This window comes from Neofelis nebulosa, chromosome 6 (assembly GCF_028018385.1).
Source record: "Neofelis nebulosa isolate mNeoNeb1 chromosome 6, mNeoNeb1.pri, whole genome shotgun sequence".
Classification (NCBI taxonomy): domain Eukaryota; kingdom Metazoa; phylum Chordata; class Mammalia; order Carnivora; family Felidae; genus Neofelis; species Neofelis nebulosa.
The window spans coordinates 39,222,497-39,240,745 of NC_080787.1; the positions used below are offsets into that span (position 1 = coordinate 39,222,497).

General features: G+C 42.8%; 1 protein-coding gene across 3 annotated transcripts in view; it reads left to right on the forward strand.

Annotated features, from left to right (window-relative positions):
• Positions 1 to 45: 45 nt before the first annotated feature.
• Positions 46 to 18,249, forward strand: part of TBC1D22B (TBC1 domain family member 22B) — an 82,804-nt gene continuing 64,600 nt past the window's right edge. For 2 of the 3 annotated variants that reach the window (XM_058733768.1, XM_058733770.1), the window contains exons 1-2: positions 8,004 to 8,128; positions 18,123 to 18,179. In XM_058733768.1, the coding sequence (XP_058589751.1) occupies positions 8,019 to 8,128; positions 18,123 to 18,179 (167 nt within the window). In that variant the 5' untranslated portion in view covers positions 8,004 to 8,018. Of the gene's footprint in view, positions 247 to 8,003; positions 8,129 to 18,122; positions 18,180 to 18,249 lie in introns of those variants that run through there. The other variant, XM_058733769.1, reaches the window with a different exon arrangement.

Consider the following 18,249-nt stretch of genomic DNA (forward strand, 5'->3'; position numbering starts at 1 on the left):
CTGCGCAACCCACCAATGGCAGCGGCGCTGGGTGGGGGGGTGCCCACATCCAAGATGGCGCCCCCAGGAGCTGGGAGCGGGTGACCGGCGGCGGGGAAGCGGCCTGGGTTGGCCCTCCGATTACGGGGTCCTGGGGGCATCTCGCCGGGTACCCCCTGGCCCGCCTGCAAGGCCTTCCCCGGCCAGAGCAATGGCCGCCGAGAACAGCAAGCAGTTTTGGAAGAGGAGCACCAAGCTGCCGGGGAGGTAAGCCCAGGACGCCGAGAGGAAGAGATTGGACCAAACCCTTCCAGATCCTAAGCCCTAAATCCCGCGGCCCTGGGGCGCCACCGACCTCGAAAGGCTGGTTTGGGGGAACCTGGGCTGGGGGAGCTGGGACTGCCTGGTGGCGGCGGGGCAGCTGTCGAGCAAAGGTAGCGGGCAGCGAGCTTTGGGAATGGCTGGGTGTGGGAGCACACCAGGGTCTGGGGGCGGAGGGCGCCGAAGCCGGTGCCCTCCGCCGGAGGTGGCCGGAGTCTGGGTGTAAAGGACAGTGGAGTTGGGTGAATAGCCAGTGTCGGTCCTGGATTTGGAGGGTCATCCCCAAAGCTGTCTCTCACTTTAAATAAAACTCCTTCTTGGGGGGTCTCTATCACGCACAGGTGGTTGCTTGCATAAGAGCTGGCCCCTTCCCTTGCTTCCCCAGATCTGTACGTATGAATCTTTTCTTGGACTCTCAAAAGATTCTGGTGGGAGCTTGGGATCGTATCCAGGGGGACAGAAAAAGTGAGGAAAATTCTCCAGCTCGACCTTGCTTTATCTTAAGTTGGCTACTTCCCATTAGGAATTATTACAGAGTGACTCAAGGATCGAGGTTATTTCTTTAGCATTTTCTATGGATTTGTTTAACCCCAAGTGACCTCTTTCCAATGCGTTGTAATGTTCTTGTGCAAATGCACGAGATTCTTTCATTCGTCAGTAGTTTAGTTGGAGAGCAGACCTTTTAAGCTACTCGACTCCCCTCCCCTTTTTGATGTATGTTGAGAGCTTAGCATTTGTACATTCATCAATCTGCTGTTGGTTTATAGTTTCAATTTGTTTTGGGCAGAGCCCTGAGGAGCATAAGGAATGTATATCTCAGTCAGGAATTTAAGATTTCCACCAGCCATAGGCCACTGGGTGATGAAATACATGTTTGCTTGTGCCCCACATGCTACTTTTCTTAATGGATAAAAGGTCTTTTCCTTCAGGGACAATCCTTTGAATTTGTGTGTATATGTGGATTTTTTTTTTTTTTTAATAGCAAAACGGAAATTAGGGTCAGTGATGGCTATGTAGCAGTCTTATTTAGGATCCTATTAGACATATGGAGAATGGGAATCAGCTTTTAGTAACACATTATTAGAATAATGCAAGAGAATGCAGAAATAGCTTCAGATTAAAGTGCTGTGGAATTACAATGTTAATACTAATGCTAAAGACTTCTATGTTTTTAGATAGGCACCGTTTCCTGCCAACTGATTTGTTTTCCTTCCTGGTCTAGGGAGCTCTCCAGTGTCACAACTGCTGTTTTCTGGGGTTTTCCATGGTGAGATCATTCAATTTTGACTTCCTAAGGTTATAGTCAGAATCAGTGGGAAAACTGTTAAATCAGGAAGCAGTATTTGAGATGTGGGATATGGTGGGGTCTTTTACGCCTGCTGACTGCTGATTGTTAGGAACAATTTTTTGTTTTCCATATTTCCTCTTTTTTTTTTTAATTTTTTTTAACGTTTATTTATTTTTGAGACAGAGAGAAACAGAGCATGAACGGGGGAGGGTCAGAGAGAGAGGGAGACACAGAATCCGAAACAGGCTCCAGGCTCCGAGCTGTCAGCACAGAGCCCGATGCGGGGCTCGAACTCACGGAGCGCGAGATCATGACCTGAGCCGAAGTCGGACGCTTAACCGACTGAGCCACCTAGGTGCCCCCATATTTCCTCTTTTGGACTATAGGAGCAGTCAACTTTTTTCAGAGCATTGCTTTTGTGTTCTGTAAGTAAGAGGAGTCTTTTCTGTTTCTTCAAGTTTCTGGCTTCCTTTTTCATTTCGAAGAGGAATAGAGGAGAGAACATTTGAGTTCAGAAAGGCCTGAGTTATTACTTGGCCTCTTACCTGTGTGATCAATGACAAATGATTTACTCAATCTCTCTAGACCTCAATTTTCTTATCTATGAAATGAGGATAAAAATACTTCCTCGGGGTTACTATCAGGACTAAATTAAACATCCTATTTGTAAAGAACCTAGAACGATGTTTATTTAGCACATTATAGTTGCTTAATAAATACTAGTTATGAGGATTCTTGTTATTAGAGCAAGTAAACATTTTTTTTTTAAAGCTATTATTTTTTTTTCTTTTTTTTTTTTTTTTTTTTAATTTATTTTTGGGACAGAGAGAGACAGAGCATGAACGGGGGAGGGGCAGAGAGAGAGGGAGACACAGAATCGGAAACAGGCTCCAGGCTCCGAGCCATCAGCCCAGAGCCTGACGCGGGGCTCGAACTCACGGACCGCGAGATCGTGACCTGGCTGAAGTCGGACGCTTAACCGACTGCGCCACCCAGGCGCCCCGAGCAAGTAAACATTTAAAAGAATGTTTCTCAGCTCCTTACTCCAGTACTAGGTATTTATGTTTATTATTTATCTTAAGGCATTAAAATGTTGGCACAGCTCGTAACAGTTTTTAGTACCTTGCTGGTTGAAGAGAACTATTGTTTAGCTGTGTTCTTTCAGTGGGGAGCCCTAGCAGCTGTTGGTTATGGGAGAAAATTAAAGTTTTTTTAGATAGAAGGTGCTTTGATTTAAGGAAAAGTCTAGGGCGTTTTCCCAAGAATAGAAGTTTTGCATTTGTACTCTTTCAGTGTTAGTGAAGAACTTTCTCCTGGGTGGGGAAATGACATCAGTAACTTTCTAGGCCCATGGCAGCCTAGAAGTGAAACTAGTTTTCTCTGCAAATTGAAAGGTAAAAATTCAAAGCGATGGCAGTTCCTTTCAGTTTCTTTGATCATGGTCTAGCAACCTTAATGACAACAAATAGGAATTTTATTTCGTAAATTAGCCTAAGTTCAAAATGAATGAAACATCCTTTTTAAAAATAACATCCTTTGTTAAAAATAGCTTTATTGAGATATAATTCACATACTATGAAAATGCGTCCTTTTAAAGTGTACAGTTCAGTGGTATTTGGTATATTCGTTCAAAGTATAGATGGTTTTGTGTAACCAGCACCACCAATTTCAGTACATTTTGATCATCCCACAAAGAAGCCTTGTATTCGTCCCCTCACCTCGGCCCTTGGCAACCACTAATCCTTCTATTTCAATGGATTTACCTTTTCTGGACATTCCATGTAAATGGAATAATGTGAGGGGCGCCTGGTGGCTCAGTTGGTTAAGCGTCCAGCTCTCGATTTCAGCTCAGGTCCTGATCTCACAGTTTGTGAGTTCAAACCCTGTGTCTGGCTCTGTGCTGGCTCTGTTTTTGAAGGCTCGCCCATGTTGTAGCATGTATCAATATGTTGTTCCTTTTTATGGCTAGATAATATTCCACGATTATACTTCATTTTGTGTATCCATTCATCAGTTGATGACGTTTGGGTTGTTTCCACTTTTGGGCTATTGTAAACAATGTTATGAAATTCACGTGCAGGTTTTTGTGTGGATGTGTGTTTTCCATTTTTTTTGAGTTTATGTAGAAGTGCTAAGTTATATGGTAACTAGATAGAATTAAACATCTTTTAAAATTTTATTTATTTATTTAAGTTTATTTTATTTAGAGAGAGAGAGAGATTACAAGTGAGGGGGGGGAGAGAGAGAGGGAGAGAGAGAGAGGGAATCCTAAGCAGGCTCCCCACTGTCAGCACAGAGCCCGATGCAGGGCTTGAAGTCACAAACCATGAGATCATGACCTGAGCCAAAATCAAGAGTCAGACGCTTCACCAACTGAGCCACCCAGGCACCCCTGTTTTTTATTTCTTGAGAGAGAGAGAGAGAGAGAGAGAGAGAGAGAGAGGGAAAGAGAGAAAGAACGCTTGAGCAGGGGAGAGGGGCAGAGGGAGAGAGAGGGTAACTCTTAAGTAGGTTTCATGCTCAGTGCAGAGCATGGCTGGGGGCTTGATCCCATTATCCTGGGATCATGACCCGGGCTGAAATCAAGAGTCAGATGCTCAACCTGACTGAGCCACCCAGGTACTCCTTAAACATCTTTTAAGATCCTCTCAGTTATTTATAAGAGCCTTATGTACTTATGACATCAAATGGTTCTTCTCTAGATGCCTAGAAAGATAGGCAACACTATATACCGTGTGGTTAAGAGTTTAGGCTCTGGAAACTTGCAACTAGGATAAATAAGTTCTGGAGATCTCATGTACAGCACAGTGATTATAGTCAACAACACCGTATTATAAACTTCAAAGTTGCTAAGAGACTGGGTCTTAATTGTTCTCACCACAAAAAAGAAATGATAATTATGTGACTTGATAGAGGTGTTAGCTAATGCTAAGGTGGTAAACACTCTGTACACTTTAAATTTTTTTTTTTTTTTTTTAATTTATACTAGAGAGAGCACGAGCGGGAAAGGGACAGAGAGAGAGGGAGATGGAGACAGAATCTGAAGCAGGCTCCAGGCTCTGAGCTGTCAGCACAGAGCCCAACCGGGGCTTGAATGCACAAACTGAGATCATGACTTGAGTTGAAGTTGGATGCTTAAATGGCTGAGCGACCCAGGTGCCCCTGCACTCTGTACACTTTAAACTTATGCAATGTTTTACGTCAATTATATCTCAAAAAAAAAAAAAAAATGCAGATTCTGGAACCTGACTGCCTGGGTTCAAATCCCAGCTCTGCCACTTTCTAGCTGTGTGACCCGGGGCAAGATACATAACTTCTCTGTGCCTCAATTTCCTTATCTATAAAATGGGAGCAGAGTACCTATCTCATAAGGCTGTTAGGAGGATTAATGAGATAATACACAGAAAGTGCATAAGAAGGACTCAATAACATTAGCTATTATGAAAATGATAGTTATGGTTGTAGTAGCTCCTTTTTAATTTGTTTCTCCCCCTTGCTCTAGTTTCTGAGACTGGGATTCAAATTGGGGCGCCTGGGTGGCTCAGTCGGTCAAGTGTCCGACTTGGGCTTGGTTCATGATCTCACGGTTCGCGAGTTCGAGCCCCGCGTCGGGCTCTGTGCTGACAGCTCAGAGCCTGGAGCCTGCTTCTGCTTCTGTCTCTCCCTCTTTCTCTGCCCCTCCCCCGCTCACACTCTGTCTCCCTCTCTCAAAAATAGATAAACATTGAGACTGGAATTCAAAAACTTTGATCAGTGGTATGTCTGGAGCCCCCAGTGAGTCCTGGGTAAAGAAGAAAACCCCAAACAAAGCACCCCCTATTGCTAATCAGGCAGAAGATTTACAGAGACGCAAAGAAGCCTAATGCAGGGCAGCTGTGGCTATCAGGTGTTCATTATCACCGAGGAGTATGATTGTGAGCAGCGGTCCTAAAACTTTAGACTTTGGTGAGTCACCTGCAGGGCTTGTTGAAACATAGATTGCCAGGTTTCTGATCCAGGGTAGCCGTAGGTAGCCAAGGTTTCTGATCCAGTAGGTCTGAGATGGGACCTGAGAAGTAGACTTTCTCAGAAGTTCCCAAGTGATTACTGCTGCTGCTAATCTGGGGGCTGCATTTTGAGAACCACTGGGATAAGAGCCCTGAATCAAACTGAAAGCAGCCTGAGTTCCAGCGTTGGGAGCCTTTGCCATGTGGATTTTGAACATTTAACGCATCTCCGCTTGGCTGTCCGATAGGTGTCTCATGCTGAACACACCCACACAGAACTCCTGATTTCCACATGTGCCCTCTCCTGCCAAGCCACTCATTCCATCTCATTTAATGGTCCCGCCATTCACCAAAATCCTAACGTCTGATCCTTCTCTTTCCTTTCCTGCCTCATTCAGTTCATCAGCAAGTCCTGTTGGCTCGTCGCAATATACGCTGGCTCTGAGCCGTTCTCTCCTCGCTCTTGCCTGGACTACTGCGTTAGCCTTCTAACTGGTGTTCCCGTTTCTCTTCTTGCCCCTCTCTCTCATTTGTAATTAGAATGAAATCCAAACTCTCTCTGTCTTCCAGGCCCTTCGTGTTGGAAAGATAGGCCGAGTTAAGGACTTTGATATTTATCCCAAGAGCAGTGGGATGCCGTTAGAAGGTTGGTGGGGGCTGTGGCACGATCAGATTCGCATGTATAAAAAAATATTCTGGCTGCCCTGAGGAAAATGGCTTGGACCAGCATTTTCAACAGTTAGGGATGGGAGACACACAGTTGGTGTTTTGGGTGGGTTAAATCTGGGCTGTACTGGACTGTGGGATGTTTAACACCCCTGGCCCTTGCCCACTAAGTGCCAGGGAGACCCACCATTTATTGGGACAAACACCTTTCCCACATACAAGTTTCCAAACACTCCAGTCACCACCACCCCCTGCCCCCCACTGGGGATCAGGATGAGTATAGTTAGGTGGCCACTGTAGTCAGTGGAAGGAGAGGTGATGATGGCTTGGACTAGGGCAATGGCACATAGGGGTCAAGTTTGAGAATATCAAAAGGACTTGGTAAACCACTGGATTTAGGGAGTGAGGGAGAAGGAGATGCCATTCCCAGGTTTCTGACTTAGCTGGTCAGGTAAGAGTGTGATGTCATACACTTAGAGAAAAAGCCAAGTTTTAGGACCAAGTACTTAAATACTCTATGCTCAGTTTCCATATCTATGAAATGAGAGTTTTGGATTGAGTGACCTCTAAGGCTGAAGCTGAGGATTAAGTTTAAAGTTCAAGTAGTACTCAACTAGCTTCAACTCATGTCCATGGGTATTTCTCTTTTGCTTTGTCACTCACACCCGGCATGACTGATAGGTAAGAGTAGATGGTGTGGGGGCCACTGAAGGTGGGCTTTTCTATCTCGTGCTTTTGGAAGTAGCAAATTGCTGGCCCCATGAGCATCTGAGTGTCATGAAACTGTAGAATGTCTAAGGCCACTGCAGGTAAGGAAACTGAGGCCAGAGAGGGAAAGTGACTTGCCCCAAATCACGCTGTATAGCTGCAGATTTCTTGACTCTGGGTCTGGTGGTTTTTCTGCTACTTCTTCCCTCAATCAGTCTCTGCCAAGGTTAGGACACCTGTCGAGGCACCTCATCCAGGCCAGGGGTGTAGACACTTCCAGTGAAAAGATGTAGATAAGACCTGGAATAGGAGAGACCAATGTGAGCCAAAGCCCAGCTAGTTTCCCACATTCTTATTTCCAGTCCTTCTGGGAAGGGCTTCTCCCTCTTTTTAAGCAAATGTGTTTATTGTTAAAATTAGGGAGGGGCACCTGGGTAGCTCAGTCGGTTAAGCGTCCGACTTCGGTTCAGGTCATGATCTCACTGTTCATGAGTTTGAGCCCCGTGTCAGACTCTGTGCTGACAGCTCAGAGCCTGGAGCCTGCTTTGGATTCTGTGTCTCCTTCTCTCTCTGTCCTTTCCCTGCTCATACTGTCTCTCTCTGCCTCTCAAAAAATGAATAAATACTAAAAAAAAAAATTAAATTAGGGAGTGCTTTTTAGCATTAAATGAAGTTGAGAAAAGTGTCTAATCACTCAAATTATTTAGGAGCTTGCAGATTTGCAACTAAAAACCTCTGTCATTTGGTTATTTTCCATAACATTTATGAATCTGATAGTGGACTCAGTGTTATGGTCCCAGCCTGTCTGGGCACGTACACTGTATTACAACCTATTCTTAGTTTGGAAACGTGTGACTGATAAAATTAAGTGGCTAGAAGATACTAAATTATCACAGAGACAGCATAGAACCCCAGTTCTGGAAGACTTCCATCAAATGAGTGTGTGAACCTGAATCAGTTGCCAACATGTTTGGCTTTAAATCCCATAGGTCTGTTCCCATATTTGCTTTTGCTCCTTTGTCAGCACTCAGCAAACACCTGTTGATTTTTCCTACCAACGGTTTTGCACTATGGTGACGATGCAAACCAGCTATATGCCAATACACCCTGTGGTGTTGGTTTTATTAAGGAGAACGTCGGAGGTTGACCAGGAGTTTTGCTCACTTTTGTCTCCATTGCGGTACGTGCTATGGCATTCATTTCTCTGCATGTGCAGTGTGATTTCTCCCAAGATGCCGGGTTTGCCTCTAGTGTTGAGGTTTAATGAGCCACTAGTCTGCCTAAGCAGAGGCCTGGGGTTTGTAGAGTTCCAGTCCTCGCTCATTAAATTTTGTGTGTGTGTGTGTGTGTGTGTGTGTGTGTTTTGAAGTTTATTTTTTGTTTATTTAGAGAGAGAGAGAGAGTGCACACACGTGCACAACCAGGGGAGGGGCAGAGAGAGAGAGAGAGAGAGGAAGAGGGAGAGAATCCCAAGCAGGTGCTGAGTGCGGACCTGATGCCGGGCTTGAACTCACAAACTGCGAGATCATGGCCTGAGCCGAAGTCGGACGCTTAACCGACTGAGCCACCCAGGCACCCCTCGTTAAGTATTGTTAGTAAGTGCCTGCTGGAGTGTGTTGCACTCTGCCGGGTGGTGAGGGGACTGCAAAACAAGACATGGCATCACCACTGCTCCCTAGAAGCGGGAAGTCTGCTTGGCACCGTGGCTTCCCCCGTGAGGACGGTGTGTATCATTGACTCTTGGGTTTCTCCACCACACATATGTTACTCTGTAATCAGAAAAACTGAAAAGTGCAGCGGGGTGAAAACACACTGTTGAGTGAGAAAAGCAAGACGTGGAAAGATAAGTGGCGTGTGGGCTTTTGTGTACGGTTTTAACACAAAACAGTATTTTATGTATGCTTGTGTGTGTAAAAGTATAAAAACAGATGGAACGGATTTCATACCCACTTCAGGAGAGTGGTTATCTCTTGGGGACAAAGGGGAACAGGACGGGGGACTGCACTTGGGACTTCAGTAGTCTTCCCCAATTTTATTTTCTTAAAAAAAGAAATGTGACACGTATTAACATTTGTTAAATCAGAGTGATGGGCTCATGGATGTTTGTTAATTTTTCTCTGTACTTGTCTTTTTGTTTGAAAACGTGAATAAAGTGCTTTCTGCACTGGTGTGGAGCAAATGCTTTTTAAATTTTGTGTTGGAGAGACCAGTTAGCCAGCCATGAAATTAAGTAATATTTAAAGTAGCATTTATGACTTAGGGTCAAAATAAGTCATATGTATAGTGTGGTGCCATTTATATAAAGTTTTAAAACACATGGAAAAAATACTATAATACTATAATATTCTTTAGAATATTGTTTGGAAAATAAAAACATGAAGACAAAAATAAGGGTGAAAAATGCCAGATGCAGTAAAGTGGCTTCTGAGGACGGGAGGGAGGAAGAGGTTGGCAGGGTTTGAAACCCATGATGTCTTCTTTCTTTCTTTTTTTTTTTTTTTATTAACTTGTTTTATTTTTTATTATTATTTTTAATTTTTTTAATGTTGATTTATTTTTGAGACAGAGAGAGACAGAGCATGAATGGGGGAGGGTCAGAGAGAGAGGGAGACACAGAATCTGAAGCAGGCTCCAGGCTCTGAGCTGTCAGCACAGAACCTGACGTGGGGCTCAAACTCACGGACCGGGAGATCATGACCTGAGCCGAAGTTGGACGCTTAACCGACTGAGCCACCCAGGCGCCCCTATTTTTTATTTTTTTTAATTTACATCCAAATTAGTTAGCATATAGTGAAACAATGATTTCAGGAGTAGATTCCTTAGTGCCCCTTACCCATTTAGCCCATCCCCCCCTCCTACAACCCCTCCAGCAACCCTCAGTTTGTTCTCCATATTTATGAGTCTCTTATGCTTTGTCCCCCTCCCTGTTTTTATGTTATTTTTGCTTCCCTTCCCTTATGTTCATCTGTTTTGTCTCTTAAAGTCCTCATATGAGTGAAGTCATATGATTTTTGTCTTTCTCTAATTTCACTTAGCACAATACCCTCCAGTTCCATCCATGTAATTGCAAATGGTAAGATTTCATTCTTTTTGATTGCTGAGTAATAATCCATTGTGTGTATATATATATATATATATATATATATATATATATATATATATACTACATCTTCTTTATCCATTCATCCATCGATGGACATTTGGGCCCTCTCCATACTTTGGCTACTGTCGATAGTGCTGCTATAAACATGGGGGTGCATGTGTTCCTTCGAAACAGCACACCTGTATCCCGTGGATAAATGCCTAGTGGTGCAATTGCTGGGTCGTAGGGTAGTTTTATTTTTAGTTTTTTGAGGAACCTCCATACTTCCAGAGTGGCTGCACCAGCTTGCATTCCCAATGATGTCTTATTTCTTATGTACGAGTGGAGCACTGACCTCGGTATGCCTTATATTATGATCTAAATCAAATTCATTTAAAAAAGTTATTTACTTATGGGGTGCTTGTGTGACTCAGTCAGTTAAGCGTCTGAATTTGGCTCAGGTCATGATCTCGTGGTTTGTGAGTTCGAGCCCTGTGTCGGGCTCTGTGCTGACAGCTCAGAGCCTGGAGCCTGCTTCGGATTCTGTGTCTCTCTCTCTCTCTCTCTGCCCTTCCCCTGCTCATACTCTGTGTGTGTGTGTCTCTCTTTCTCCAAAATAAATAATAAAAAATTTTTAAAAAAGTTACTTACTTATTAGAAGTAGTATAAGCCCTGATTTATATATTTTAGGGAATCAGAGAAGGCATGGGTTAATGGATGCTGTGGGGTAGCGTCCGGGAAAATCTCATGGCGGGAAGTATAGAATTTGAAGGGAATGTTTCAGATTGGATATGATATTGAAATGGGAAAAGAGCCTGATTCAGTAGCTAAGAAATATTTGGAAGGCAGAGTGGAGACCAGCCCGCTCTAGAGTTGAGTGTGGTTTGGGAGGAGTAGGGATGGTCCAGGCTGACAGGTGAATTATAAATGGTGGGAAATTGAGCACCTTAATCACCAGGCTTTCAGTCAGTCTGCATTTAGTCTCTGTTTCATCTTTGTTTCTCTTTCTTTTCAAATGTCTTGGCTACTTTTTGAGATTCCGTAAACTGATTAATTAAAGTGTTTTAGGTACAGATGCATCATGGTTTTTTAGTTCAAGAGTACGTTAACAAATTCAACATGGGCTCTGATACCTTTGCTGAAGAAGTCCATCACTTACCTTGGCCTTTCTGGCTGTGCCGACACCTTGAGGCTGACATAGACAAAACAGCCTACCAGGGCACCTGGGTGACTCGGCTGGTTAAGTGTCCAACTTGGGTCGTGATCTCATGGTTCGTGGGTTCGAGTTCCACACTGGGCTCTGTGCTGGTGGAGCAGAGCCTGCTTGGGATTCATTCTCTCTCTGCCCCCCTCTCTCTACCCCTCCCCCACTTGCTGTCTGTCTCTCTCAAAATAAGTACACTTTTAAAAAATTAAAAATATGGGGTAGAGGGGAAAATGGGTGATGGGCATTGAGGAGGGCGCTTGTTGGGATGAGCACTGGGTGTTGTATGGAAGCGATGAACCACGGGAATCTACCCCAAAACCAAAAGCACACTGTACACACCATATGTTAGCCAATTTGACAATAAATTATACTAAAAAAAAACCAAACAAAAACAAATAAAAATAAAACACAGCCTACCATGATTTTAAGATCTCCTTCCTGGATGGTAATTAATCGACCCGCACAATTAGGATTGCTTGTTTTTCTGCATGGACTACTGGCAGGTGGTGTTACTCTTTTAAAAGGGAGACTCTAAGGACCGTCTCTCATTTTTCTATCCATTCACCCAGTCTAACCAGCCTGTTGAAATCTTCCTGCAGGGTTTATCCTCTGGTCTTTATATTTTACTGTAAAGAGGCTTGTGGAGTTTGAGAACTCAAGCGTACTCATCTGTGAGTGTTTGCAAATATTAAAATACAAATAAGTGGCCCTTAAAAAAGTTTTTATTTTAATTCCAGTTAGTTAAATGTTGTATTAGTTTCGGGTGTACAGCATAGTGATTCAGCAGTTTCGTACATTACTCATCATGCCAAGTGCACTCCTTAATCCCCTTAAACCATCACTTACCTAACTAACCCCCCGCCCCCCCCCCCCCCCCCCCCACCTTTCCCTCTGTCCCTCTGGTAACCATCAGTTCTCTATAATTAAGATTCTGGGGCATCTGACTTCGGCTCAGGTCATGGTCTCGCTGTTCGTGGGCTTGAGCCCCACAGCAGGCTCTCTGCTGTCAGCACAGAGCCCACTTCAGACCCCCGTCTCCCTTTCTCTCTGCCCCTCCCCTGTTTGTGTTCTCTCTCTTTCTCTCTCTCCCCCCCCAAAATAAACATTAAAAAAAAGTTTTAAAAAAAGATTCTGTTTCTTGATTTGTCTCTCTTTTCCCTTTGCTCGTTTGTTTCTTAAATTCTACATATGAGGGAAATCATATGCTATTTGTCTCTCTCTGATTGACTTATTTTGCTTAGCATTATATTCTCTAGCTCCATCCATGATGTTGCAAATGGCAAGATTTAATTCTTTTTTATGGTTGGATAATATTCCGTTGTGTATATATATATATACACACACACACCACATCTTCTTTATCCACTCATCAATTGATAGACACTTGGGCTATTTCTATATCTTGGCTATTGTAAATAATGCTGCTATAAATATAGGGGTGCATGTATCCCTTTGAAATAGTGTTTTTGTAGTCTTTGGGTAAATATCCAGCAATATGAATCCTGGGTCATATGGTAATGTTATTTGTAACTTTTTTTAAGTTTATGTTTATTTTTTAGTAATCTGTACACCCAACGTAGGGCTTGAACTCACGACTCTGAGATCAAGAGTCACATGCTCTTCCGGCTGAGCCAGTCAGGTGCCCCTATTTTTAACTTTTTCAGGAGCCTCCATAGTCATTTCCACAATGGTTGCACCAGTTTGCATTCCCACCTACAGTGCAAGAGGGTTCCCTTTTCTCCGCATCTTCACCAACACCTATTATTTCTTGTGTTGTTGATTTTAGCCATTCTGACAGGTATGAGGTGATATCTCATTATAGTTTTGATTTGTATTTCCCTGATAATCAGTGTTGATGAGTATCTTTTCACGTGTCTGTTGGTCATCTGTGTGTCTTCTTGGAGAAATGTCTGTTCATGTCGTCTACCCATTTTTAAATTGGATTATTTGGTTTTTGGGTGTTGAGTTTTATAAGTTCTTTCTATATTTTAGATACTAACCCTTTCTCAAATAGGTCATTTGCAAATATCTTTTCCCATTCAGTAGATGGTCTTTTAGTCCTGTTGATTGTTTCCTTCACTGTGCAGAAACTTATTGTTTTGAGGGGCACCTGGGTGGCTTGGTCGGTTAAGCATCTGACTTCGGCTCAGGTCATGATCTCACGGTCCGTGAGTTCGAGCCCCGCTTCGGGCTCTGTGCTAACAGCTCAGAGCCTGGAGCCTGTTTCAGATTCTGTGTCTCCCTCTCTCTCTGCTCCTTCCCTGTTCATGCTCTGTCTCTCTCTGTCTCAAAAATAAATAAATGTTAAAAAAAAAATTAAAAAAAAAAAAAAGAAACTTATTGTTTTGATGTAGTCCCAGTAGTTTATTTTTGCCTTTGTTTCCCTTCCCTCATAAGACATATCTAGGAAAGATTTGCTATGTCTGATGTCCAAGAGGTTGCTACCTATGTTCTCTTCTAGGATTTTTTGGTTTCAGGTCTCACATTTAGGTCTTTAATCCATTTTGAATTTATTTTTGTATATGGTGTAAGAAAGTGGTCTAGTTTCTTTCTTTTGCACATTGCTGTCCAGTTTTCCCAACACCATTTGTTGAAGAGACAGTCCTTTTCCCATTGGATATACTTTCCTGCTTTGTTGAAGATTAATTGACCATATAGTTGTGGGTTTATTTCTGGGTGTTCTAGTCTGTTCCATTGATCTATGCCTTTTGGCTTTTTTGCTTGTGTTTTCATTTTTGTTTTGTGTCAGCCTTCTCTCTGTATGCCAGACTTTCCTGTTATTCTTTGATCCCTCTTATTTTCTTTCTCCTTTTTCTCTGCCTAGGAATCTCTGTAAACATGTTAAAATTGTATTTGTATCTCTATAGTGGTATAGGTAATGGTTTGTTTACAAATTACTGAATAACCTTTCAGAAAAGTTTGGGGAGTTAGAGATTCTTAATAGCTAAAAAGGTCAGAGCTATATCCATAAAGATTGTACATAAGAACATTCCCGCTGGAATCTTAGTAGAAATCAATATGAAAATGATTGAATTGGCTGCATTTTTATTTAAAAGCAACTTTGGGATCACACTGGTTATGTCAAACAAGATAGTTGGTAAATTTGTTCTACTTTCTAAATGTTGGTAAGGAGTAAATTACCAAAATGGGAGGGAGGAAGAAAGCCAACATTTCTTGGGCACTGAGCGTGTGCCAGGTGGCATTCTGGATGCTTGCAAATCTACCTCATTACCTGCTAGTATATTACTACCTGCCAGGAATTGTGCTAAAGGGCTTTTTACACATTGACTCATTTAAACCTCCCAACTCTCTTAAGATTGCTTCATTTATTTCCTAAAAAGGTGATACATGTCCATGATACCAATTCAGAAAGACACAAGAAAGTTTGTAGTAAAAACTCAGCCTCTCTGCTGCCGGGTTCTCCAGTTCCTCTTCCAAACCCCTGCTGCTGGTGTCGTGTGTATTCTCTCAGAGATCTCTAATCATAGAGAAGTATGCGGATTTGTTTTATTTTAAAGGTTTTCCACAGAAATGATGGCATGTTATGCATACGGTTCTGCATCTTTTTTTTTAATGTTTTGTTTATTTTTGACAGAGCACAAGTGGGAGGGGGCAGAGAGAGGGGGGACACGGAGAGCAGCGTGCCCCTGCGTATGTTTTTAATTAAAACATTTAATTAATGTTTTAGAGTTTGTTCCGTGCCAATGGGTATAGAATTGCCCCATTCTTTTTTACAGATGTACCATCATTTATTTAATCAGTCCCCTCTAATTAATAATTTTCTTGTAATAGGTAAGTTCAGCCCTTTTATATTTGCTGGAATGACTGATATATTTTATTGTAGCTCTGTTTTTAATGTTTTCTTTAAAAAAATCTTTCACTGTAAGGACTACTTGCTTTGGGAGAGGGTGTGCATGTGTATATTCTGATAATTGGGAAAGTTTGTGTTTTTATTCTAGTGATTGCATTTATAACTCTATACTGTATTTCTTGAGACGTCTATTGATCACCTACCATGATCAATGATGAAATTGGTAGTTGCATTTCTTGCCCTTTCCTCATCTGCTTTTACTTGATTATTTTTTCTCAAAGTTTTTTTTTATTTTTTTAAATGTTTATTTATTTGTGTGTGTGTGTGTGTGTGTGTGTGTGTGTGAGAGAGAGAGAGAGAGAGAGAGAGAGAGAGAGAGAGAGAGAGAGAGAGACCGGGCATGAGCAGGGGAGGGGCAGAGAGGGAGGAAACACAGAATCTGAAGCAGGCTCCGGGCTCTGAGCTGTCAGCACAGAGCCTGATGCAGGGCTCGAACCCACAAACTGCAAGATCATGACCTGAGCCAAAGTCTGACATCTGACCAACTGAGCCACCCAGGCACCCCTCAATTAAAGTTTTTTGTTTTTTTTTAAATTTATGTATTTATTTTTGAGAGTGGGAGAGAGAGAGCACGAGAGCAAAGGAAGGGCAGAGAAAGGAGCAGGCTCTGTGCTGTTAGCACAGAGCCCAGTGTGGGGCCTGAACTCACAAACTGTGAGATCATGGCTTGAGCTGAAACTAAGAGTCAGGCACTGAACCAACTGAGCCACCTAGGTGCCCCTATTTTTCTCAGTTTATCTCCTGTCCTAAAACATACTTATGCCTCTATGACTTGAGCTATCACCTTTAAATATCTTTTGAGCCTTGTCCATGAAAGATGAAGAAACCAACATACTTTTTTTAAAAAAATTTTTTAATGTATATTTATTTTTTGAGAGAGAGAGACAGAATGTGAGCTGGGGAGTGGGGGCAGAGAGGAAGGAGACACAGATTCTGAAGGAGGCTCCAGGCTCTGAGCTGTCAGCACAGAGCCTGACTCAGGGCTCAGACTCACAAACCGTGACATCATGACCTGAGCCAGGGTTGGACGTTTCACCGACTGAGCTGCCCAGGTGCCCCAGCCAACATACTTATTTGTCCACTCCATCCTCTGTTCCATTTTAACGTATGCCACTTACATTGTTTTTACCTTCTCTCCTCTAATCATGAAGCCTCAAATTTAAGACTTACTCTTAAGGCTAAATTCATTAAATTCTTTTTTTTTGTTTAAGATTCTTTTTTTTTAATTTTTTTTTAACGTTTATTTATTTCTGAGACAGACAGAGCATGAGTGGGGGAGGGGCAGAGAGAGAGGGGGACACAGAATCCACAGCAGGCTCCAGGCTCTGAGCTGTCAGCACAGAGCCCGACGTGGGGCTTGAACTCACAGACTGCGAGATCATGACCTGAGCCGAAGCCGGACGCTTAACCGACTGAGCCACCCAGGCGCCCCTAAATTCTTTACACGAGTCCTTTCACTGTAGTTTCTCTATCTCATTGTTCATTGAAGTTTTTCTTCTAGTAGTTTCTTCAGGAAGGAGTCAAGGAAACCATATTTCCTGGGTTCTTGCATCTTGCAACATGTTTTTCTGTCACCTTTGTATTTGAACAACAGTTTGGCTAGATATATAATTATTCTCAAGTCACTCTTTTAATGTTTATTTCAAGAGTGAGTGTGAGTGGGGGAGGGGCAGAGAGAGAGGAGTGAGAGAGAATCCCAAGCAGGCTCTGCACCATCAGCACAAAGCCCAATGTGGGGCTCAACCCTACGAAATGTGAGGTCATGACCTGGGTTGAAACCAGGAGTTGGTCTCTCAACTAACTGAGCCACCCAGGCACCTGGCCCCTCAAGTCACTCTTTTTTATTGTGACCTATTCCATAAAACAGTTGTGTGGTATGATAACTTGATGAATAATCACAAAGTGAACACCCCAGAAGTGAGCAGGTCAGAAGCCCCTGGATCTGTTCTCGACCACAACTCTCTCCTTCCCTCTGAAGTAACCACATCCTTTTGTGTTAATCCCTCCTTCCTTTATGGGGTTATTGCTATGGATGCATCCCTAAATATATAAATCCTTTTTGCTGTTTTTGAAGTGTATATAAATAGAACAATACAGTATTTACCCTTTTATTTTTTTCTTGTTTTGCTCAGCACATTTGGAAGACTCATGCACATTATTACTTGTGTGCCCCATTTTGTATGTTTATGTTGCGATATAATATTCTATTATACGAACACATTACAGTTTATTTTCTGTTGGACACGGGTTATTTCTAGTTTTAGGCTAAAAGGAACTATAATGCTATGAATAGTCTTATATATGTCTTCTGATACACATATCTATGTATTTCTCTTAAGATACAGATTTGAGAAGAATATGCTAGGCTCTAGGGTATGCATATTTCGTTCCTCCTGGATATTGCCAACCTGTTTTTTTGAAGTGGGTTGTATCACTTTATGCGCCCACCAGCCATCAGTGAGTCACTTGGGTCACCCTTCCCTTGGTATCTAGTGTTGCTTCACTGTTGTTTAGCCCAGGTGATCTTTTGGGGTAGGTGATCCTCTCATTTTACAGACGAGAAAACTGGTTCAAAGTGGTCCAGTAATTTTGCGCAAGTTTACAGAGGTGGCGGATGCCAGAACGCGAGTTCTGGTTCAAACCATGCTGTCTCCAGCTCAAAAGCCTGTTATCTTTCTGTGCTGCCGTCTTTACCGATAGGACTTCCAGTCTGTTAGGTATATAAGGTGCTGAAGCCCCAGTGGAAAATGAACATTCTCCAGAGACTTAATTTTTTTTATGTTTATTTCATCTGTACACCCAACGTCCGGCTTGAACTCATGACCCTGAGTTCAAGAATCACACACTCTGCCAACTGAGCCAGCCAGGTGCCCCCAGGCTGAAAGGCTTGGATGTGGTTGTCTTGGAGGAGACCTGTTTCCCAAAGTCCCTTCCAATTTTGTGATGCAGATGATACTTACCTGACATATTTAGCTTCCTGACAATTTTCTTCTTTCTTTTTTTCTTGGTTCCAGCATCCAGCCTGTGTACGGAGCACAACACCCCCCTCTGGACCCTCGGCTCACCAAAAAGTAAGTCAAGATAGTTTTCCTTTCATGCATGTACTTCTTTTAAAACTCTCAAACCTTCCCCTACTTTGTT